The sequence below is a fragment of the Myotis lucifugus genome, unplaced genomic scaffold, assembly GCF_000147115.1.
Source record: "Myotis lucifugus unplaced genomic scaffold, Myoluc2.0 scaffold_26, whole genome shotgun sequence".
In the NCBI taxonomy this organism is placed as follows: Eukaryota; Metazoa; Chordata; class Mammalia; order Chiroptera; family Vespertilionidae; genus Myotis; species Myotis lucifugus.
In genome coordinates this window covers 1,761,256-1,785,483 of record NW_005871074.1, presented here as the reverse complement: position 1 = coordinate 1,785,483, position 24,228 = coordinate 1,761,256, and the positions used below count along the sequence as shown (strand labels likewise).

At 44.2% G+C, this 24,228-nt stretch overlaps 2 protein-coding genes across 3 annotated transcripts in view; one reads left to right on the top strand and one right to left on the bottom strand.

The window, feature by feature from the left end:
- Positions 1–24,228, top strand: part of DUSP4 (dual specificity phosphatase 4) — a 34,249-nt gene that overhangs the window by 9,657 nt on the left and 364 nt on the right. Inside the window, exons 2-4 of one of the 2 annotated variants that reach the window (XM_006086173.3) lie at positions 229–374; positions 1,568–1,787; positions 2,418–3,341. In XM_006086173.3, coding sequence (XP_006086235.1) covers positions 229–374; positions 1,568–1,787; positions 2,418–2,803 — 752 coding nt within the window. In that variant the 3' untranslated portion in view covers positions 2,804–3,341. Of the gene's footprint in view, positions 1–228; positions 375–1,567; positions 1,788–2,417; positions 3,342–24,228 lie in introns of those variants that run through there. The other variant, XM_023751841.1, reaches the window with a different exon arrangement.
- Positions 11,331–24,228, bottom strand: part of TNKS (tankyrase) — a 147,165-nt gene continuing 134,267 nt past the window's right edge. Inside the window, 4 exon segments of the mRNA XM_006086172.3 lie at positions 11,331–16,894; positions 19,886–20,042; positions 22,705–22,891; positions 23,708–23,813. Of these exon segments, the coding sequence (XP_006086234.1) occupies positions 16,808–16,894; positions 19,886–20,042; positions 22,705–22,891; positions 23,708–23,813 (537 nt within the window). The 3' untranslated portion in view covers positions 11,331–16,807.

Here is a 24,228-nt window from a genome sequence, read left to right as displayed (position 1 = left end):
CCCTTCTGCATGCCCCCTGCACATCTTCCTCTGTGTGTCTGTATCCCTGAACGTGGACTCAGCATCTCTGGAAAAGGCTCCGTAGCCACTATCTCTGGGCCCACAGCGCCACCCAGTGGTAAATGCAGAGACAGCTCTCCTCACTCAGTGCAGGGATAGGATTCAAGTTCTTTGTGGTTCCTGGCTGGCTTAGCGACCCCATTAACCTGAACTTCTTTCTCCTCACAGGTGGCTATGAGAGGTTTTCCTCCGAGTATCCAGAATTCTGTTCCAAAACCAAGGCCCTGGCAGCCATCCCGCCCGCAGTGCCCCCCAGCACGGCAGAGTCCTTGGACCTGGGCTGCAGCTCCTGTGGAACCCCACTGCACGACCAGGTGTGTGGGGGCTTCTTTTCAGAGTTCTGCTTTCAGAGGCTTTGGATATTGGGATGGGTTGTAAGGTAGGTTAGGAATAGGTTATTCCTTGGAATTCTTCCTCTTCCCCCTCTTACTCCCCTAACTTAAGAAAAAAATAGAAAGACATACCTCCTGCCCTAGCCGGTTTAGCTCAGTGGATAGAGCGTCGACCCGCTGACTGAAGGGTCCTGGGTTCGATTTAGGTCAAGGGCATGTATTTTGGTTGCAGGTTCCCCAGCCCTGGTCGGGGTGTGTGCAGGAGGCAACCAATTGATGTGTCTCCCACATCGATGTTTCTCTCTGTCTCCTTTCCAATCTCTAAAAATCAATGGAAAAATATCCTCGGGTTAGGATTAGCAACAACATGTAAAAAGACATTACCTCCCTGATTAGGCTGTAGTCTAGAGTTACGTGCAGACAAACGAGGAGGCTGCTGAGGCTGGACGTGTGACCTGCCCTGCAGGAAGCTGAGCAGACACCCTTCTTTGAAGGAGTGGCCTGTGGACCCCACCCCGTCCAGAACACTCAGGCTGCCCCCACTTATAAATGACATAAATGGCCAGCCAGCTCTCCCCCAAGAGAACCGGCGTAAGCCATTCCCTTTCTTACAAGCCCACCCCTTCCAGCCCTTTTCATATAGATGGAGAGGGGTGCACTTATGGAGCCCAGCAACTCTGCTCCCCAAATCTCAGATTGCTCAGGAAACTGTCCTGCATTTAAGCCAAGTTACCTAATTTTGCCAAGATCCCTCCTTTTGTCTGTGAGGCCGGCATGCCATCTATTTTTGACATAACAAGTGAAGAAGTATCCAACCTAAGAAGTCCCTAAACCACCCGACAGATAGCTTGGTGATGGGCAGGTGTAAGCTCTTAAAGTCACAAATGGTGGACAAGTAGCACCGTGTCTGTCTCCCTCTATCAGGGGGAGCTGCTTGAACAAGGCTTTCCTGTCCTGGCTTCTCTGCAGAGGGCAACGTAAAGGCGAGAGGAGTCCCCCTGGGCCACCGCTCCCTTCAGGAGCCTCCTCAGGATGAGGGGAAGCCTAGACGGGCTGTGTCCAGGCATTCTCCCCAGGGCGGTGAAAGCCCCTCTCCCTGTCCCAAGCACCCCAGCCCTCTTCCTGCCGGCTTTGCACTCATGATGTTGGGGGCCTGTTTTCCCTCTCTGGTGCAGGGGGGTCCGGTGGAGATCCTCCCCTTCCTCTACCTCGGCAGTGCCTATCATGCTGCCCGGAGGGACATGCTGGACGCGCTGGGGATCACGGCCCTGTTGAACGTCTCCTCTGACTGCCCGAACCACTTCGAAGGACACTATCAGTACAAGTGCATCCCCGTGGAGGACAACCACAAGGCCGACATCAGCTCCTGGTTCATGGAAGCCATCGAGTACATCGGTGGGTAGGCTGGCCCTGGTGGGGACCGGGTCCAAGGCCGGGTGGGCAGGGTGTTAGGGACCATATGTAACTCGTGTTGGGGAAGGAGAATGGGGTGGTGGTTCCCAGGGTGTACTCTCCCCGCCCCCTCCGCTTCCATAGGAAGGCCTGCCCACCCCATAGGAAGGCCTGCTGGTTGCATGGACGGTGTGTTGGGCAGGGATGGGAAACCTGATCCTAGTCCATGCTGTAAGCTTCCATGTCTCCAGGTTATATTGATGATAAGGCTCCTGGGATGGGGAGGAGGACAAAGAAAGGGAGAATTGAGTCATTATTTTTATTTCTGCAAGAGGAAATCCTTGAATGTATTGGGGTTTAGCATTTTTTTCCAAACTCAATGCATGGGTTAGGTTGTCTCAAAAACAGCTTAGAATGGTGGGGATTCGACAGCCCCTCCATGGAGGTATCCTCCCTGCCCCCCTTCCGTGGGAGTGCCCATCCTCTGACACCTGTCCAGCCCCCTCTCCCTCCCTCCCTCCCACCCCCACTGCTGGTGGGCCGCCTACCTAGGCATTTGGGGCAGCCGGTGTGGGGTGGGACGGGGTGGGACGGGGCTGCGCAGGCGGGCCACTGACGCGCTGCTCCCCGCAGACGCCGTGAAGGAGTGCCGCGGCCGCGTGCTGGTGCACTGCCAGGCGGGCATCTCGCGCTCGGCCACCATCTGCCTGGCCTACCTGATGATGAAGAAGCGCGTGAGGCTGGAGGAGGCCTTCGAGTTCGTCAAGCAGCGGCGCAGCATCATCTCGCCCAACTTCAGCTTCATGGGGCAGCTGCTGCAGTTCGAGTCGCAGGTGCTGGCCACGTCCTGCGCCGCCGAGGCCGCCAGCCCGTCGGGGCCCCTGCGCGAGCGCGGCCAGGCCACCCCCACGCCCACCTCGCAGTTCGTCTTCAGCTTCCCGGTGTCGGTGGGCGTGCACGCGGCCCCCAGCAGCCTGCCCTACCTGCACAGCCCCATCACCACCTCCCCCAGCTGCTAGGGCCGCGCGGGGAGCCCCCGAACCAGGGGCCTTCAGCGACAGCCGGGACTGACCGGCCGGGGACAGGCCCCCAGGCCCCTGCCGTCACCTGTCCTCGGCCGGCCGGCCACCGGGCCGCCAGAATGGCAATAAGGACTCTGCAGACCTATTCACCGCCGACAGAGGAGCCCTCCGACTTCCAGCAATAACGCCGCCGCCGGGCGGGGGAGACCTGGGCGTGGTGTGTGTGTCCCTGTGACCTGGCGGATGGGAATCTCTTACCTCATTTTTCTAAGCAGTAAGGCTTGAAGTTCGGAAACCCACAGGTCCTGGCCAATGTGCCCACGCAGTTTTACGAAAGGGCGGGGGAGGGGGGAGGCGGGACAAGAAGAAAACGAGTTGCCCGAAGTGCCTGGTTCTGTGTGCTTGGCCCTTTCTGTGGTTGAGGTTACAGGGACTTTTCTCTAAAGGAGTCTTCGAGGACCTGGTTTTCCCTTCTAAGTCACAAACAGGTGAATAATTCTGCTTCATAATAAATAAAAGTATTTATTAAGAGCTTCCGCGAGAATCTAAGTACAGGGGGTCTAGCGCAGTGACTGAAGAATATGCTTATGTGACGGCATAGCGGCGGCTGACGTCTCTAGCGCAGTGACTGAAGAATATGCTTATGTGACGGCATAGCGGCGGCTGACGTCACAGCGGCCAGGAGGTCCGTGGCCCCCCGACGGGGCCAGGCTCGCATCTGGTCCGCCCGGACTGGCACTGAGGCAGGCAGGGCGCGGTGGAGGAGGAAGAAAGGGACTGCTTTCTAACAACTTTCCAAGCTGGTTCCTGGGCACGTGGCCGCCGAATGACTTCAAACCACAACAGCACAGCCTTTTCTCTCTGATGCTCAATAATTCAGTTCGGCAGGTGGGAGCATTTTTCTCAGCCACCTGCCTGAGGACTTGCAGACCATCTGTGACAAATGCCATATCCTATCAGGTGCTCTAGACATGCTGGGTGCAGTTCAGCTTGTCCTGGGCCCTCCGGGAGACCAGCCAACTAGAGGCACACCAGAAACGAATCCTTTTGTACATGGAAATATCACCTTTTCTCCTTTGCATACACACGTTGGAGATTTTCATGTTCGGGGGTTACTTGGCATGAAGTGCAACCAACAAGTTTAAATTCCTGGTTTAGGGGAATGTCTTCAATGGCCGGCTTTTGAATAAAAAGGGGAGTGGACCCCAGGTTTCAGGTCTCCCTGAAGTCCAGGATGGCAAAAGCGTGAGAGGGGAGTTGGGGTAGACACTTTGCTTAGGAGGTGGCTGTGGGCTCCTGTGAAGGGCACCATGGGCATTTGGGTGCCGTTTCCGGGTCCTGTCTTGAGATACTGCCACGTGAAGGGGCCTCCCAAACAGAGGAAGGGCTTCTGGAGGGAGAAGGGCGCTTTCTGTGGGTTGGGCTTGGGGGGAGGAAGAGGGAAAACAGCTACGTGTTACGTTGTAGTTCTGTGGAACAGTGTTGTTTTGGAGTGCGGATTAGAGGTAATTGCAAACTTGTCTAGAAGTGAGAGCATTTTTTTTTAGTCCTTGGAGAGTCTAGATCTAAATGGACATTCTTGCTCGCCCGTAGATAACAACCAACCTGTGTCAGGGCGGTGTTGGGATGCACTTCACAGCCTGGCGGTCCAGACAGGGCCTGGTTCCTTACATTTCCTTCTCGAACGTGAACCCGTGTTGGCATTATTCGTCCTGCCTTTGTCAGGCCCCGTCCTTGGGTGGTGATGCCCGAGATTCCCTCCTTCCCCGGAGCTGCGCAGCTGAATAGTCAGGGGTGAGGGGTGGTGGGGCTGGGGTTCCTGGACAGTGGAACTATTCAGACACAGCACAATTGGACGTTCCCACCTTTTCCTTGATTCCTGGAAGTCCCTTCATGTTTTGTGATAAATGAGGTCAGGTGGGTTCTGCAGCTGAAAAAGCTATGGATTCCAACAGTGGGTAGGCCCGGAGGAGGGCTGCTCGAGGGGGGAGGGAAAGTATACATTTGCCAAAACCTATGTATTCTGCTTCCCCAGACAATCCCAGCCCCATGAACGTCAGAGCTCGGGACCAGCCCATTCAGGCCTTCCCCCGCCTTGCAATGCGAGTCTTCTAGTGCAGTGTCAACTGCTATTTATAAAGCCATTTTCTGTGTACTGGTAACAGCGTGAGTCCCCAGACTCTCAGAAATAAAGTAGAGAATTGGCTTGATTGGAAAAGGGGGTTTGGGGTTATTCTCTCATCATCAGAAGCCACTGGATGACTTGGAGTAGCTCCAGTGAAGACACCACCACAGGTCAGTCCAAATGGCCAGTGGCTTTCAGTCGCCATCCCTCCCATGAAGTGGCTTCTGGTGATGAGGCATTTCTGTAATGGCCACTTCCACTGATGATCAGCGGTGCTGTTGGCTACAGAAGTCAGTAGACTCTGTCTTCTGTAGAGACCAAGGAGTGCTGCCAGTTCCCTTTCAGAACCGGTGCGGCGTAAGGGTGTTGTTTATGGGATGTCAATTATACAACCAATAAGATGTTCACTACCAAAAATTCAAATAACACAAATACATGAGTAAGGGAGCAGCAAGGGAAATGGACTTGGCTTCCTCAAGGAGCAGGAGCAGGCTGAAGTAACCGGTGAGCAGGTGGCCTGGAGCGCCCAACTTCAGTCCTCCTCTCCTGAGGCCATTGTCCTCAGGTGCTCATTCCAGGTGGATTCCAGATGGATTTCAACAAGGTTGGGAAGCCACCAGGCCATTTTTAAAATCCTTGGAAGGTGGAGAGGGAGGTGGGATGGTTGATTCAGATGTGAGGGGAAGGGGCTGTTGGCCACCAAGCCCACCTTAAAGCAGTGGTGACCTTGCCCACTCACGTCAGTTGGGGAGCTTGGAAAACCCTGCTGCCAGGCTATCCCAGACCAGTTAAGCCAGGATTTCTGGAGGAGGGCCCAGGCATCAGCATGTTTCAAAGCCCTCCACGCCACCACCAGGGGCTTGTCACTGGTTCAGCCTGGTCTCACTTCAGTCCCAGCCTGGCTGAGGGTCAAGGTGGTTTCTCTCAGGAGCTCAAGGAGCATGTGACCTGAAGGGGCTACCATTTCATGCTTGAAAGCTGATCTGGGGAGTATTGTTAGGGAACTGAATAGTGTCTGCATGTTGATGTTTTTCCTTGGAAGTCTCCTTGTCTGTCAAGATGAATGGAGAGTTTCACCTCTTTGAAGATACCCCTCCCACCTCCCAGGAGCACAGGGGCGACCCGGCCTTCCTCAGAGTTTGAGTCATCCCAGGGGGAGGCTTCTTCACCACCAAGCAATGCAATACTTGTAACTTGTGTAAATAGCCCCACCTTCCGGAGTGATGTCATTTCTACATTTGATATGCTTGTATCTGTAGGATGTATATAGTGTAGGGGATTTTTTTTTTGTTTGATTTTGTTTTTTAGAAAAGTCAACATGTCTGTTTTTATTTATTGCTTGAAAAAGGTCATTTGACAAAAAAATAAATGCATTTTCAACCACCTTTGGCTCAGGTTATCCTTTCCTTGGAAACTGCTGCTATGACGACTTGGAAGGGGAGGAACGATTTGGGCTATTTAATACTCTTGTGCACTTGGCAATATCTACAGTGGAGCCCGGCTCAGCGAGCCCACTTCTGCTCTCTGACCACCACTCAAGGAAGGTGACAGGAGAAGACCGATAGAAATCTCCAACAATCTGATTTCTCTAGGCAGAGAGACCGCCAAGAATTGAATGATAAGAGACAGGGAGTGTCTCTTCCATCTGAGAAGGTACTTTGTGCCCCGCACAGGATGGCGCGATAAGGATGGCTCCTCAATGGCAGACGTCGATCTTAAACAGCCCAAGCCCCAGTGATTAGGGCTGTGACAAGAATGTAGAAGGCTCCCCACGGATAACATTCCCACGCTGACTCTATGTCACCACTTTGGTCGGTTGTATACGGCTTAAATTTAGTAAATTTACTAAAAATCACTGAATCGCTTCAAATGGGTAAATTTTATGGGATGTTAATTATACACCAATAAGATGGTCACTACCAAAAATTCAAATAACACAAATAAATGAGTAAAAATTGGAAGTTCCTCCGCCATATCCCCACCTTACATCCCACTCCTTTTATTTTTAGTAACCGAAAGGAACATTTGGTGTAATGACTTTGAGACATTTATTTATGCATTTTATAGTTATGTGTCTGACAGGATACTATTCGAGGCATCAGCCAGGATCTTTCCCCTGGGTGTTCCCTGCCCTCAGTCTGATCAGCCGTTTACTCTTACTGCCCCACGTGAGGGATGGCTCTGGAGAACAGACATGGAAGACTCATCCTGTCTCTTGTGCTGCCAAGGCACAAAACAATAGAGTTGGGCAAAGGTGCTTGCTCGGTCAGACCCTCCTGCACTGGTGACGGTGGTGCACGAACGTACGCACGGGAATCCCAGCCAGCTTTCCCATTTCAGGATGCACGCTGGCCCGTATCTCGCACAGTTCTGCCTCACCCTTTTTAATGGCTGCATAATATTTGATAATGTGGATCAATTACTAATAAATAGCAAAACATTTTCACTTTTTATTTCTTCTTTAGCTTAAGAATTATATAGGGCAGAATTTTAACCATTTTCATCTCATGGCATACCAAAATATATATTTGTTGCCGATCTGACAAAAAAAGTATAATTTATATATATATTTATTGATTTCAGAGAAGAAGGGAGAGGGAGAGAGATAGAAACATCAATGATGAGAGAATCATTGATCAGCTGCCTTCTGCACACCCCCCACTGGGGATCTGAGCCCACAACCCGGGCATGTGCCCTGACCAGGAATTGAACCATGACCTCCTGGTTCATAGGTCGACGCTCAACCACTGAGCCACGGCAGCCGGATTTCCACATCTTTTCCTGGCTTGATAGCTCATTGCTTTTTAGACTGAATATTATTCCATTGTGTGGATGCAGCAGTTTATTTATCCTTTAACCTAATGAAGGAAAGGACATCTTGGTTGCTTCCAAGTTTGGCAGTTTTAAGTAAAGCTGCTATAAACATTTGTGTACACACATTTTCAAATATCAAGAAGCATGCTTGCTAGATTGTATAGTAAGAATATATGTTTAGTTTTGTAAGAAACTACCAAACTGTCTTCCAAAGTGGCTGTACCATTATGCATTCCCACCTGCAATGAATGACAGTTCCCACTGCTCTACATCCTCACCAGCACTTGGTGGCGTCCATCTTCCACAGTTTGGTCCTAATAGGCGTGTAATGGCATGTCATTGTTTTAATTTGCATTTCTCTGATGACATATGATATTAAACATCTTTTCATTTGCTATTCACCATCTGTTTATTTTCTTTGGTGAGGTGTCCATGTTTGGGGCTATTTTTCACTTGGGTTGTTCATTTTCTTAATACTGAATTTTAAAGAGTTCTTTGCATGTCTTGGATAATAGTTCTCAATCAGATATCTTTTGCAAATATTTTCTCCCAGTATGTGGCTTGTCTTCTCATCCTCTCCAGTCTTTCACAGAAGTTTAACGTTAATGAAGTTCAGCTTATCAATGTCTTCTTTTCATGGCTCATGCCTTTGGTGGTGTGTTTTAAAGTCATTGTGGTGTGGGGTTTCCAGTTCTGCAGCTAAGCAGCTTGCAAGCTGCCACCCTGTCTTAACAACATGCAAAAGGCTGAACAGACTGAAATGTCAACTCTCCTCAGATGCATGAGAGGTAAGGACACAGGGAAAATGACTGTCCCCCAGATGGAGAGACTGACAGGCAAATACGGAATGTAACAATTTCCCGGACACGAGACACGAGTGGAAACCGCTGTGGGAACCAGGGCTGGGTAGGGAAAGAAGGCTATACTTAACGAATTGCTGGAGGCTCGGGGTGGACAATTCTGGGAGTTAAAAACTCCAGGGGGACCCAGTCAGAGGGGCCACTGTAATTTTGTGAGATTTATTTCTAGGAGCTCTAACAGGTTCCCACAGTAAATACTGGAGAAAAATCTCCTTGTGCTTCTGGCAGGGGGAGAAGAAACTAGTTTGAAATATGCCTGACCATCGCTCCGAACAAGTCCTGCCCTTAGCTCTAGTCATTCTCTCAGTAACTCTACGAAATAGCTGGGGCAACTACGGCACAGGGCAGATGAGGAGCTTCCTAAGGTCACGGGGCCAGTAAGTGGCCGAGCCAGGCTAAGAACCAGGCAGGCTGATGGCGGAGCTGGTGGTCATCCCATACGGTCCTTTGGCAAACCTGCTGCACTAAAGGGACTGTCCCATCACCTAAACTTCCTGCTCCACTCCCATTTTCTTCTGGGACTCCAATAGCATTTGACTGGCATCACCTTGTACATCTTCCAAATATTCCTGTTAAATAACTATTTGGCAGACAGTATTCCTACTTGGTAGACATAAGAGTAGAGACAAAGCCGTCACAGAATTTCCTCGGAGTTGTGAAGCAATTTAGTGGCATACGGCGTCATGGTTTCCTGACAGCTTCAGCCCCTACGTATGGCCAATGATTCACATCCATGCTTCGTATCACGTACTCCTGATATGTAAGCAGGATCAGGAAAGTCAAGATGAACAGACTTACTTTACAAATCAGTTTCTGGCCAGGAAAAGTATGTGAAGAATCATATTAACAAAATGAAAATGTTACCTACATATTGTCTTAAGCTGAGCTGTTTTATTAGCCAGACGACAGGTGGAAATTAGTCAAATGAAGACATAAACCCACCTCCCCTCCACTTCTGTTGCTCAGTCCAGGTCTTCAGGGTAGATGCCAACCCAGAAAACCTGGCAGCTAGTCCCAACTTAATGGGAACAGATGACCTTTTATTATTCCTAATGTAGCACCATATGCCCCTTCTGCCTGGAGGCCTATTGGACTGTCTGATGACCCTAAAATCATGAGGAGAAGTGAACAGTGCAATATGGTAAAGGTTCACAAGTGCCATCACAATATGGTGGGCGGGCCCTAACCTGAGAACTGGGCCACAACTACCAGGCACTCAATGTGGGCAGTATCATTCAAAGCCAGTTCTTCAGCCGGCCAGTGTGGCGCAGTGGTTGAGCATCGACACATAAATCAGGAGGTCATGGTTCGATTCCTGGTTAGGGCACATGCCCAGGTTGCGGGCTCAATCCCCGGTAGGGGGTATGTGGGAGGCGGCTGATCAGTGATTCTCTTTCATCACTGATGTTTCTATCTCTTTTTCATCACTGATGTTTCTATCTCTCTCCCTCTCCCTTCCTCTATCAGAAATCAATAAAAACATATTAAAAACACATACACACAAAAGCAAAAACAAAACCAGTTCTTCAAAATTTGCTGCCCAGGAAGCACCACCCCTTTATAGTAATAGGACTTAGTTTCCTAGGAAGTAATTTCCTGTAGAAAATACATTCAGTCCAGCAAGTGATTTATAACCATTCCCCCACCCCTCACAAACACTTCCCCCAGTGCCTCCAACCCACAGGAGTTTCAGCTATAAAAGCAGGCCCTGAGAATCCTTCTGTATCAATGACCAAACCAAGTTGCTGATATTCCAAGTTGTTTATTCATATTCCATTTGCTTTTTATGCACAGTTCAAACCATTTCTATTTCTAACACAGCAGTAACCAAAGGGGAGGACCTGAGTCCAATGGCATTTAGAATCTGATCTCACTAGACACAGATGATAGAAAACCTTGCAGTAGCAGCACCTCGCTGTCCTCATTCCTGCTTCAACACTCACACTCCATATAGTCAGGGTTTGGTGGTGAGTATCACTCAGAACCATAATCTATAGTGGGAAGAATTCTGGGATATAAAAGAAATTATTTCACAATTTAGTGTCAGTTTCTTCATTTGTAAAATGGGGATTAAAATACCCGCTTCTGCAGGGTTGGTAGGAAATGCATACGACACACCTGGTTCACAGTATGGGCTCAGTGAGAGCTACTGTTCTTTGCAGGGCTGTCAGTGCTTCCAAGTACTGAATTTATGTCTCCTGGCGGCTCTGACAATCCCTCTGGCAAAGAAATCTGATAAAATTCTAGCTTCCAATTTGCTATCTAGTGAATCACTAGGTGTGGAGAAAGGAGAGGGGGAGGAAAGAAACCATTTTCTCAGTGCTATGTGCCAGGCACTGTGCGAGGCATTTCATGGTCACCATCACAGGAGGCAAGCATCCCCTCTCCCGCCTCCAACAGGACAGGTGGAGCGAGGGGCTCTCTGAGCACCAGAGGTGGGCAGGGCCTCTGATCCGCCCTGTTAACTGGTGCGAGGTCTGGCCGGCCCCCTCTGTTGCAGAGACATTTCTAAAAGCAACCTGTGCTTCTCCTGCGCTCACTGACCTTCTGTAACTCCCGCATGAGCTTAGAGGTGAGGACAAGGCACTCCCAGCACAGACCACACTGGAAAGTCAGGAGGGAAAACGGTTGTTTGGGTTCTGACAGTTTTAGGTAAGTTGTGTTAAGGTTGGTCAGGTTGAAATGAGCAAAAAGGGAAATGAAAACACTTCAGAGCTAACTGCTGTCCACATACAGGATATTTGAAAAATGTTTTTATTGAATATTAAACAATTACAAGTACTGTAAGTTAGACATTTAGCCAAAGCACAATTACAGGTTAAATATAATCATAAAGATGCCTTAAATAGGAACCCACCACGCAGGCAGGTTAGCTCCTCGCTGCCCTCTTTTGGAAAGTAGAGGGGAACGGAGAAAAGGTCTTCCATTCCACGTGAAAGAAAGTGAAGGCTAGAAGAATTACATGCTGTAAGCCATCTTCCATGACCAAATCGATAGGGTTGCCAGATTTAGTAAAAGAAAACAAAACAAAGCAAAAAACCAGGATACTCAGTTAAATTTGAATTTCAAATAAATAATAAAGAATATTTTTACTGTAAATATATGGCAAGTAATACACCAAACATAGGTAAGCTAAAAAATTATTTACCTGAAATACAAATTTAACTGGGTGTCTTGTATTCCCTCTGGCAATCCTACAGATACACAAATGCAGAAAAGAAAGGGGAGGGGACCGAAACCCTTGCCACAGTGGGTCACACAGACAAAATAAAACTACACCAACAGGAAACCAGAGTTACTCCACTGGTATCACACAGACCACGACACCAGGAGAAAACACAAGTACTACGCTAAATGCGGTCGCCGGGAAATATTGTCGACTTCCTCCCGGCTGGTTTTGTAAATGTTTTTGAGAAACCTTGTTGAAAAAGTACCTTTTAGTCTGTAGGTATCAAAGACAAACACTACTATCACAAAGACAGGATGAACTTGAAACAATGGAAGCAGAAGCAGGCATATATGCACATGAAGAGTTTAAATATTTCGTATAATGAATACAAGGGTTATATAGTCAAGGTCATCTTCTAGCTCTAGGCTGTTAGCCTTGCAGATTTGGGTTCCTTTCTAATTTTTACTGTTGTGTTTTCCAGCTTTTTTATCCTGAACCGTGGGAGGGGCAAGGAGTGTGTAAGGGACTCCACTATCAGAGTTTAACTGCATTTCTCTGCAAATGCTTTCAGGGTTGTCTGCAGAAATAGGCAGACAGATAAAAAAACACACACAAAACCATCTGAATTCTGGAGAATGAGAAATCCGTTGGAAAAGATGGGTAGCAGGGTGGGGTGTGGAGATGTGAAAGTGTAAAACAGAAAATATAAGAGAACGAAGAGCCAAAACGCAGCCATCTCTCCAGTGTGAATGCTGTTTCAAAGGAGGCAGACCCACGGCGGATGCAGAGAACCATCACACACGAGCATATCTGGTCTTAGAAAGTATAGGGAATCTTTAGCTTCCTACTGCTCTTCACGTGTCACCATGGTTTATGCTTTAAAATGACTGAAAAACAGCTTGTGCAACACTGAAATTCTACAGGGTATCGCTTTGTGAGTTGTTGCTGTATCTCCCACATACACAAAACTTAGCAAGTTCTGAAATCTTTCTACATTTCTCCAAACCAGATGATTTGGCAACTGGAGGATTTCCGACATAAAGAAATTGAAATGGGCTGATTGTATCAGCTCTCTGCATGGAAGGGAGCATGACCTATGAAATATACCCTCATCACATAAGCCTAACAGGTGTGAGATACACAGAGACATAGCCACTCACGGACATCTTTCAAACACCAAGAAATGGAATTCCAACTTTTTATTAGGATATAAAAGGTTTAAAAGTTTCTGCCATAGTTAAGGCTTTCGTAAGAAATATTTAATTGTATATTAATTTCAGAATCCACAAAGTGTCTGAAGAAGCCTCACCTTGAAGGGTGGTTTTAAAAAAATGCATTTCCTTGTTGCTCACTAGATGTGCCCAACCAAAGCTCAAACATTGTCTTCACAATTACTTTCTTTTCGTTCCTCTGTCACTGATTTGAAATCAAACAAGTTTAACTTTAGTCTTGAAATAAATTTTTGACACATGAAACCCTGTATTAATGTCGGTTTTTAGTGTTCCCTGAATGACTAAAAATCTCTTTCACTATGCAATATATCAGCCCAAAAGAAAACTGTCACACCATGGGCATTTTTGGTAAGAAGGCAGTTTATCACAGATTATCATACAAATGGGGTCTGGACACACTGGGGAAAGGTGCTTAAAATACACACCATTCCTGTTTCAAAGAGTTTACAGAAATCCAGAGAGTGCACATGTTTAAAAAGAAGGTGCGTGACATCCAATAAAACTATTGTGCAATTGGGAGATGTACTGAAACAGAAAAACCTAGCCAGCTCACTGAATTCTCACGCTGTTCTTCCAGAGTACACCAAGTTTTGTTTTTTTGTATAAAGGCTATAATAATAGAATATTAATCTATATTACTTTTTTGCCACATTCAGGCATTTCTCAATGTCTATCAATGCACTGAGAGCAAAGAGAAATTAGTCTAGCCTCCAACATCAAGCTCAAATGAACACAAGGATGCTGTTTCATGGAAACATCCTAATGATGTTTATTCTATTTATGTTATTGAAAAGCTAGAAACTCTAAATTCCAAGAAGGAAAAGGTCAGTAAAAATCCTGGTTGTGCTGCTGTTATTTTGCAGGCATAGAATTAAAACTCTGGGTTCCATACTGTCATTTGTTTAGCGAAGTAGCAGGCCGAACACCTGGGTCTAGGTGTGATATGGAAACAGAAAGGTACAGTCTCCTTTTGCAAGATTCAAAATGAAGACAGGAAGAAAATGAGTGGAGTCAAAGGTAATTGCTGGCGCTATCTATAATTCCAGACTAGCAGCCTGGGAAAAAGAGGAGGCCAAGTAGAAGGAGAAAGAGTCCAGTCCAGAGCACTTAACTTGTCTGTCTCAAGCATCCAGGCTGGCCATGCCTAGTACCCTGTCAGCACTGCAGTAGAGCTGATGGCGTCCAGATTCTCCCTCTCATTCAGTTTGCGTAACAGAGCGGCCAGTTCAGGGGAGGCCATGTTGGAAGTCCTCAACTTGCTAGTGTTCTGTATAGTAGGTACGTATACAAGAACCTAAGTGGACTTCAGCCTAGTTCAACGCCATGCTTTTACATTCCAAAGGGTTTTTCACACTGTTCTAGATGGGAAACCCAAATGTAACTGACTTTTGCTAATTTGAGTACACTCATGATGACCTTTGGTTTTCAAGTTTTGAAGACATGTATTTGGTTCCTGTGAGATGTTAATGAACCCATTCTCTTTAGCAGATGAATAATATGTACACCTTCTTCCAAGAACTACTATATACTTGAATCATTACAAGACAAGAAGCACTGCAAATGTCTCCCTTACATGGTACCTTTACTCGGCACACAGAACAGACGATACATAACATCGGCAGTTTAAATACTGAACCACAGTTTAACTTCTTAAGTGTAAGGCTGAAGTTTAAAACTGGCACATCCATTAATCCAGTTAGCATGATGGAAATGACATACAACCACAGTCGGGTAGTGGCCTTTTTTTCAAAGCTATAAAGCTTTCGATATCTATACCATATTAACCCTTTTACTTAACTAAAAATCACAGCTGTGTTTACCATTTTAAACTATGTCTAAGTGGGGAGGTAATATACACTTTCACAGCTACTGAAAACTACACGGATGCCAATTTCACCAACCCATTGTTACACAGCAAAACAGAAGGAAAAGGGGGCGGGGGGAGAAAGCCCTCTTAATGAATATCAAACTTCAAAGCTCCATATGGAATTCTAGGGCTATTAAACAAGGAGCCAAGACACACACTGAAACTTCATCAGAAGCAAAAACGGAGGCTAATTCTTGATTTAATTTTGAGCTAGAAAACTCAAACTAATGCCCAGTGCCTAGTTCTAGCAATGGACTCAAGCCAGAGAGAAAGTGAAATGTATATTTTAAGAGCCATTCTAGGAATTTTGCATGTAACTATTTTATTTTTCTTTAGGCAATTAAATGAGGTCACAGCTTAATCAGCCTGCATTAAAAAACAAATTAGTTTTCAGGACTTTAAGTTGAAATGGCAAGTTTGTGCCATCCTGTTTTTCCTTTTCTTTACCACATATTACTTTGCTTCAAAGCTGAGTAGGTGCACAGCATGTGAAAGTAATAAACCAATGCACTCATTTGATGTTCAGTTAAGTGAAAAAGGTGAGCGTAAGAACTACAATGTCTAATTTTTCACAAGTGTCTATGTGCACTTAGCAAATGTTGATTAAACAAGCTAAACAAAGTAGTAATTTCATGAAGTAACAGTATGTTATTTCTCCATCTTCATTAAGAAAATAACTGAAAGAGCTTTGGTTTCAAGTTTTTGTTCTCCTCGTCTATAAGATGTTTGAAGAAACCACTCTAAAATTTAGTGCAGGGACCTATCTAAACTATCTGAAGAACCTCACTCAAAATAAGTGCCAAATCTTGAGTAAACAAAAAAGTCCTTGCATTTGTGCCTATTTATCTGCTAAATAGGATTTAAACCCTAGCTTTCTAACACAGAGAAACAATAAGTGATATTTCTGTGACTCCAATGAAGCACGATATTTTGACAGAATTTGGATAAGGCAGCTGTTCTGGAGCAACGATTCTGGTGGTGCGGATGAAATGAGAAGGATTTTTTCTTTGAGGCGTCCCCGCAGTCCCTTTCTGCTTCAACAGCACAGAACCACAGGCTCCTCGCACGGAAGCGGCTTCTCCTTCCCAGCCCTCCCTGGTTGTCTCACCTCCAGGCTTGATGGCAACGCCCCTTTCCCTGGCTGCGCTCCGGTGGGTCCCAGCAGGTCCTGAGGCCTCTGAAGCTGGTACTGGAGACAGCAGGCTCTCACCCTCTGCTTCTCTCACCTTGGGAGCTCCAAGCCAGGCTGATGTTTGTGCCTTTCCCTTGTAAGACTGGCCAATCAATAAAAGGACTGAAATCTGATGTTTTCCCTTTCCATCTCAATTTATGTTTATAAGAAGTACACATATAAAATAAATCAAAGTGAAAAAAAGTAGAGACTAGTCTTGTTCAGCCAGAAGCTTAGGTTGCATTGCTAATGATTTTAGTCAGTGTGACTTTGTGCAAAATATCATCAAGAAGGCTCCAGCTTATTATCAAAGTAAGAAAAAAAAAAAAAAGCCAATGACGCCTGTTTAGAAAAAACTAAGAATGAGCCTGGATATGCGTACTTGTTATATAAATGCCATATATAACAAAGCAAATGTAGTGTGTGAATTGTGAACATTTGGGAACGTACTGGTTATGTTTTCTTTTTTTCCATTTCCAAGTCTAGATCAAAGCAATCTTATTTTAGAAATGGATAACTGCAATGAAAGTGAGCCTGAGATATATTAAAAGGCCGCCCCTGTAAACATTTCCTCAAAGGGAACAGCAGCAGTTGAGTATGTATCAGTTACTCATACTATATCCATCACTATAGCAATGCTTCGTAACGACAAACAGCTTTTCTAGGCTGTCAGGGATTTATAGAATGTTGGTTTTGTTGGAGACAGTCCATTCGAATCCAGTCCTAGGTTTCAATCTGATCTGGCTTTCCCAGGGGGTATTCACTAGGTCTTCTGCTCCGCGGCGGTTGCAGTCTGTGAAGGAGCTTCCGGCTTCATGATCTGGTACGTGATGAGATACTCGGGGTATGCCTGAGGGACAGGAAGGAGAAAGGTCACCCTTTTGGCAGCTACAGTAGTAAAGCCTTACTTGATGTGAAAGCCTCAGAAGCTGTTGATCCAAACCAATATTCTACTCCATATGCTCAAAGTCTACAAAGGCCATCCCATTAACAGGTGCCCGAAAGAAGAGATGCACCTATATGTCTGCATATACACTTACAAATCCTACAATCTAGTCATTGTTAAAATGTATGTGTACTTTGAATACTGTACATTGGTTACACTGCATTCCTCCCTCATTAGAGAGCCAGGTGCCTTAAATAAGAAAACCAAGGCAAGAGAACAACTCTCCCTTGTTCACCTCACCTAGCACAGTGCTCAATATAGCATGTATTCAATACAAGTTTGTTAGATGAAAGAATAATTCTGCTGAACCAATTTTAAATTCATCACAGATGATGATGTAACCCACTGATCTATAAGGAGAAAGGAGGAGATATGTTGAGTCACCAATAATGTAGAGGCGACAGTTTGAAGATAATTTTTAAAGCCATCCAAATATGAAAGAAATGATCTTTACACTAATAACATAAAATATTGAAAAGTATATGGTAAAATAAAACTGAAATTACTTATTTATATCTGTCACGCAAATACATTTTTTAAAGTCATAGGCATAAAAATATACTCACAGTTATGAAATCACTAGAGGCCTGGTGTACGAAATTCATACACTGGGGGAGGGGGCGTCCCTCAGCTAGGCCTGCACCCTCTCGCAGTCCAGGAGCCCTTGGGGCATGTCTGACTGCAGGGAGCGGGCCTAAGCCAGCAGTCATATTTTCTTAGTGCTGTCACTGCACTCACCAGCCATGAGCCCGGCTTCTGGATGAGTGGCACTCCCCCTGTGGGAGCGCATTGACCACCAGGGGACATCTCCTGCATTGAGCGTCTGCCCCCTGGTGGTCAGTGCGCATCATAGCGACCGATCGTTCTGCCATTCAGTCAATTTGCATATTAGCCTTCTATTATATAGGATTTTATTTTTGTTGAATGTTTAGGTTTACATTTTTCATTGTGATTAGACAGTGATGGGCCCTACAGGTTTTTCTGTCACCATCACTGATTATATTAATACAAATTTCTAGAAGTGGAATTACTGAGTCAAAGTGAAAGTATTTTCTCTAGAAGTCTAGAGTTTCTAATTTAAACAAAAATTTGACAAATTTATTCTTTGGTAGCTTTTAAACCTTTTTATTTAGAAACAACTGCAAACTTATACATTAAGTTGCAAAAGTGAAAATGGTACCCCCCAAACAACTGTATACCCTTTACCCATATCCGTTTATTGTCAAGGTTTTTTATGTCTTATTTGCTTAATTATGTACACTTCCTCCTACCTCTGTATATACCAGGCAGACAGACAGACAGATACACAGACACTTTTTTTTTCTGAACCATTTGAGAGTAAGTTATATATATTTTCACAGTTCTTTATCCCTAAATAAGCCAGTATTTATTCCCTATGAAGAGAGATATTCTCTTACATAGCTGGGGGTGGGTGGGAAGAATTAACCAAAGAACTTGCATGCATATATGCATAACCCATGGACATGGACAATGGTGTGGTGAAGGCCTGGGGCAGGGGGCTGGCTAGAGGGATCAATAAAGAAAAGAGCGACATCTGTAATACTTTTAATAATAAAGATAAACTAAAAAAAACACACAATTTTATAATGCTAGACTTCTATCTATCTACCACTCACATTCCAATTTTGTTTGCTGATCTAATTTGGGGGCAGAACATTAAGTTAGTTATCCTGTCTCTTGGGTTTCATTTAATCTGGAAAGTTTTCAAAGCCTTTCTTTGTTTTTTATAACATTGATGTTTTTGAAGAATCCAGTCTTCCCACATTTTTTATTAATAGAGCACTCCTCATTTTGATTGGATGAGGTTAAGCATTTTTGGCTGGAATACTACACGGATGATGTGCCCATCTCAGAATGTCACACCTAGAAGCACACTCTGTCTATCTGTCCCTCATTGGTGATGTTAATTCTGATCTGGTCTGGTATGGCACCCCCGCTCCAATGTATAATTACTATGATTTTTTTCCTCTTTTCTAACTAATATAAAGACCATGTAAATATCCTTTTCCTTGTTAAAATCCCCTCAATTTAGCATCCATCGATGATTCTTCCCTGATCTAATTTTTACCACAATGGTTGCAAGATGATGATTTTCCCAATCTGGTACTCCCTCCACATACACCCATCTGCCCATGGCTTTCTACTGTAAGCAAAAGCAAAAGCCTTCCTTTCCCCTTCACTTATTTATCTATTTGTTATCAGTAAAGCATTATGAATTCCTATTTTTTCCCCAATGGTTTAAAATTTATTACTGTGCTTATTTGGTGTTCAAGATTTGGCCAGTGGGATTGCCTTCACGCTGGCTCAGTGTCCTTGTAACCAGCCCCCATGATTTTTTTTAAATTATTTCTTTTAAAAAAATATATTTTTATTGATTTCAAAGAGGAAGGGAGAGGGAGAGAGAGAGAGAAATATCAATAATGAGAGAGAATCATTGATTGGCTGCCTCCTGCACGCCCCCTACTGGGGATCAAGCCTGCAACCCGGGCTTGTGCCTGTGCCTGTGACAGGAATCGAACCCGGGACCCTTCAGTCCACAGGCTGACCCTCTATCCACTGAGCCAAACCGGCTAGGGCCCCATGATTTTTTTTTGAGCACTTCATTACTTTCTGGCATTCCAGATGTTCCAGGCGCACCTTGTTCCTATTCTGCCCTCTTGTTCACAATGTTACTTGGTTGACAGGTGACTGATGGGTTTTGTGTGTAAAGTTGATGCAAAGAATTTTGATATCTTCATTCACGACCTGAAGCAACTAATGCTATCAGACTATGAGGTAGGTATTTTATTAAATGGCTTTCTTTAACTCTTACCTGGTATAAGTATACTGTATTGTGTTTAGTAACTGTGTATGCTCATCTGATGAGTAACATACCTGTTCTCCTCTGTAGATGACGTATTCGGCGTACGCCAGCCCATTCACACTTGGTCTCCCAATGACTGAGTGATGTCCTGGAGGGGCATGAGCCATTTTCATGGTGCTGAATTGCAGAAAGGATTTTCCAAGGGTCACTCGACAGAAAAGCATTTGTCTAAAGGAAAGAGGAAAGCAATGCCTTGAAGGAAGCTTTAAGTCTTAAAACATAATTGTTAGGTTTGATTAAAAAAAAAAAAACTTAACACAAGGCAAGCTAACTTAAATGTCCCTTTCATATTTATGAGTAGAAAAGGGTGAGATATGACATACTGATTTATCATAAACAGTAGGCGCAATAGTTACCCTTGAAGTTTAAAGTAGTTTTGGTGTGGTTTAGAAATCAATCATAAAAAATACCTGGCATGTTTTGACTAGTGGAAAAGGAAAAATACTTGTGAAAACCGAGCGCTTATATGGAATAGTAGGAATAAAGTGAAGAAAATAAGCAAATGGCAGCAGCAACTGAAGTTAAGATTTGGCTTTACTCATTGTGAAAAAGTAAAAACTGGAATGAGATAAATAACAGTAAGAGTGGCTCATATAAAAAAAATACTTGCTTAATCACAAGGCTGACAATTACACTACCTGGGAAAAACATGAATTGGTGCAGATGTTAAATATTATAGAGGAGAAGAAAGGTTGGCAAACTATGACTCATGAGCCAAATCCAGTCTGCCACCTGTTTTTGTAAATAAAATTTTATTGGATCACAGCCACACACTCATTTACATATTGTCTACGGCTGCTTTTGCACTATAAGGGCAGAGTTGAGTCATTGTGATAGGAATCATATGTGGCCCATTAAAGTTCACCAACACTTAATATAAACAACGTTTAAACTAAACAGTAAGTTTGGTCACACTGTTAAATGTAAGTAGTTATTCAGATAGTTTGTTTTTAGTAAAGGAGTCTGATCTTTGCAATATGACTGATCAGAGATATTATTTCCAGTCAATTAAACACTGTGCTATACTTAGTATAATTGGGTTCTTCCTAGGCTGGCTGTTTTAGTGTGATGCTACTGATGACCCTCTGGGATGCTGGCTTGGTTGCAACTGCATTCTCTTGGACCCAGAGGAAAGGGTTTTGATCACCACAAGAGGGAGGCTTTCTGAGCTCCATACCCACATTGTGGCAGCATCATGGTATCATTGGACTCTGCCCACTAGGCCAGCTGGGCCCAGTGCCATGGCTACTCCCAGCCCATATGTCACACAAAGCCTGACCTGACAGGCTTGCCTCCTACTTTCTGCTTCCTGCCCCAGGGCTTCACTTTGCTGCGGAGGTGGGAGAAGCAGCAGGATCTGCCCAGCGGCCCATTGGGCTGCAGGGTGTAGTGCACAGGTGGGGAGTACTAGTAATGGCTCCAGCCTGCTCATCCGCTTGCCTTGTGCATTGTCCTGCATTCCAGAGATGCAGCAACCCAAATGGGGCTTGAAGGGCCCACCAAAGGCCTGTGGAGCAAATGTTGACCAGCCCAAGATAGGAGCCAGCAGATAAATTCGTCTCTCTTCTCCCACGATGTTCTGTTCTGAGATGCTTTAGTTCATACGGCTTCTCTGAAGATGACTCCTGGCCTGAGCAACCAATTGCACTCATCCTGACACTGCCCAGCTCCCGATGAGCCTGTCTATCCTGCCTCCTCCTGGACTTCACTTCTTTTTATGCTCTCATTCCTGCTTCCCTGGGATTGCACTCCCAAGAAAGTGCTGGTGAATAAACTTTCGCTTCAGGCTGTTTCTAAGGAATCTGGCTAAGACAAAAACCATGGTTCTAATTTTAATGAATGACTGTTCATCCTCATCTAGGTTCACTTTTATTGTTTATTTTGGTTCCAGAAGAGTTAGATTTGAAGCAACAAAGAGAAACTTTTGCATGTTACCAATCACAGTAGACTTAATGAAATTTCTTTCTGTATATGGCATCCATCTTAGAACTGCTGACCGCTGCAATTTGTTTCAATGTAACTGAGAGTGGTACGTTTTAAGGTCAACAATTATAATGAATTTCAAGGTTATTTGGGTCTTTTTTGAGGTTTTAACTGAATTATAAGATTTCTTATTAACCCAATTTTGCAAAAATATATATATTTGATTAATTTAAAGAGAAATGTAATAAACTGCAATCTCTATAAAGTACAATTCCTTGTATTTTTTCTATTGGCAAGGAAGGGGGTAGGGAAGGGAATAGAGAAGGAATTTTTTTTCTCACTGACTTTAGAGAGAGAGAGTATACTATTATTCTCTCCAATTTCTGAGCTTTAAAGTCCTATTTAAAAAATTAATATTCATTTGTTTAATAGTTCCAGTTAATATTCTGAAGTTGGACTTTTTAAGGCCTATTATATATCCTGCCTTAAAACATTACTAGCAATATCAGAAGCACATTAAAGATTCTACTTGTTTATAGAAGTTGTGTGTCTTAGTTCAACATGACTCTCTAGTCAGAGCTAAAGGTTCTTTGTTCTAAAGAAATAATTCTGACCCTTTTCTTGTTGATTCTGAAGCAAGAAATGTGAAGCCCAGGGAAGAAGCCAAGATGGAGGGCGGTTCATTGTAATCTATGATTGGTTGACATATATTTGGTTTTATCACCACTAATGTCAGCCCTGTTATCATTGCTCCTCTTAGGGTTGGCTTATCAACTATTCCTACCCAATTTCCAACCTGTGTGATTCATTAGGACTAAGACTGAGAATAACTGTGGCTTCTGCATAGTCTGAGAAGCTGTTCATGACCTGAGGACAGCAACCATTCCATGAAAGCCAAGATGCTCACCTGTGGCATATATAACATGACCGATCTTTGTGCGTGGGGCAACCTGTTCCTCCTCCAATCCCATAAACATACTGGTTGCTTTTAGAGGAGTTTTCAGCAAAATAAATCCCAGCACCAAACATTCCTCCTATGTATGCATGTCGCTCATCAAACCCTTTATGAATAATGGCATTAATGAAAGGAGAACCTAAAAATATAAAGATAGTAAAATTAATTTTTGGACACTTTTCTAGAATATCAATTAGTTACATACTATTTAAACTTGGCAGATTAATACTAAGCAATTAATATTACATAACTGAAAAGTTTATTTTGTAAGATGTCTATTATACATAATTTATAATGTACTAGAACAGCGGTTCTCAACCTGTGGGTCGAGACCCCTTTGGGGGTCGAACGACCCTTTCAGAGGGGTCGCCTAAGACCATCGGAAAACACATATATAATTACATATTGTTTTTGTGATTAATCACTATACTTTAGTTATGTTCAATTTGTAACAATGAAATTGGGGGTCACCACACCATGAGGAACTGTATTAAAGGGTTGCGGCATTAGGAAGGTTGAGAACCACTGTACTAGATTCTTATCAGGACCCCTAGTGCTCACCAAGCTATTATTTTGCAAATGGCATCAGCTTTTTAGGTAGGAAAGTATAATGTGGCTTTGAAAATACAGATTATTTTATACCCAATCTTTAAGCAAACACAGATAATCTGATAAACTAAAACAATTATGCTAAACTATAATAAAAAATATTTCATTTTCTACATGGCTCAACTTGTAATATAAGTTCTGAAACAATTTCAGATAATTTGTTTTCACCTTAAAAAGCCCGTATAAGAATGTAATGCATTAGAAAACTGGAATTGACTGTAATTATTTGGGAAAAAACCAAACCATTTTTAACATAAGATGAATATAGTCAGTAACAGAGGCTTTTCATTCTGCTGTAATTTGTGAAAGCCTGAGGGATGTTTGTAATTACTGGCATGATACTCACCATGAAATAACATGCGCTCATTGTGATGGTTGTGATTCTCTTCAGACACTTCCTTTTGTCTGTGACAGAATCGTTCCCTCAACTTCTTGTTGACAACTTTTTGAATCTTTAAGGATGAGGAAGAAAGAAGCCATTGAGTGTAATGTACGTTAATTGGCAGTTTATGATTTAAATTAAAAGTATGTTAGAGGAAGGCCCAATTTTTGTTTTGTTTGCTTAAAACATTATTAAAAAACTAGAGGCCCAATGCACAAAACTTGTGCAAGGGCCTCGGGCCTCGCAACCCCGGCTTAGTTCGGAAGGTCTTCCAGATGGTTGTTCTGCTGTTTGGTCTAATTAGCATATTAGCTCTTTATTATATAGGATAATAAAGATGCCAGGTTAGTGTAATTCAGTTGATACTCTGGTTTTTAGTGACGTACTTTTTAAAAAAAAAAAAATCTTTATTGTTGTAAGTATTACATTGGTCCTCCCCCCCTCCCCCCCCATTAACCTCTTAAGCTTGCTTCTGCCATACCCTT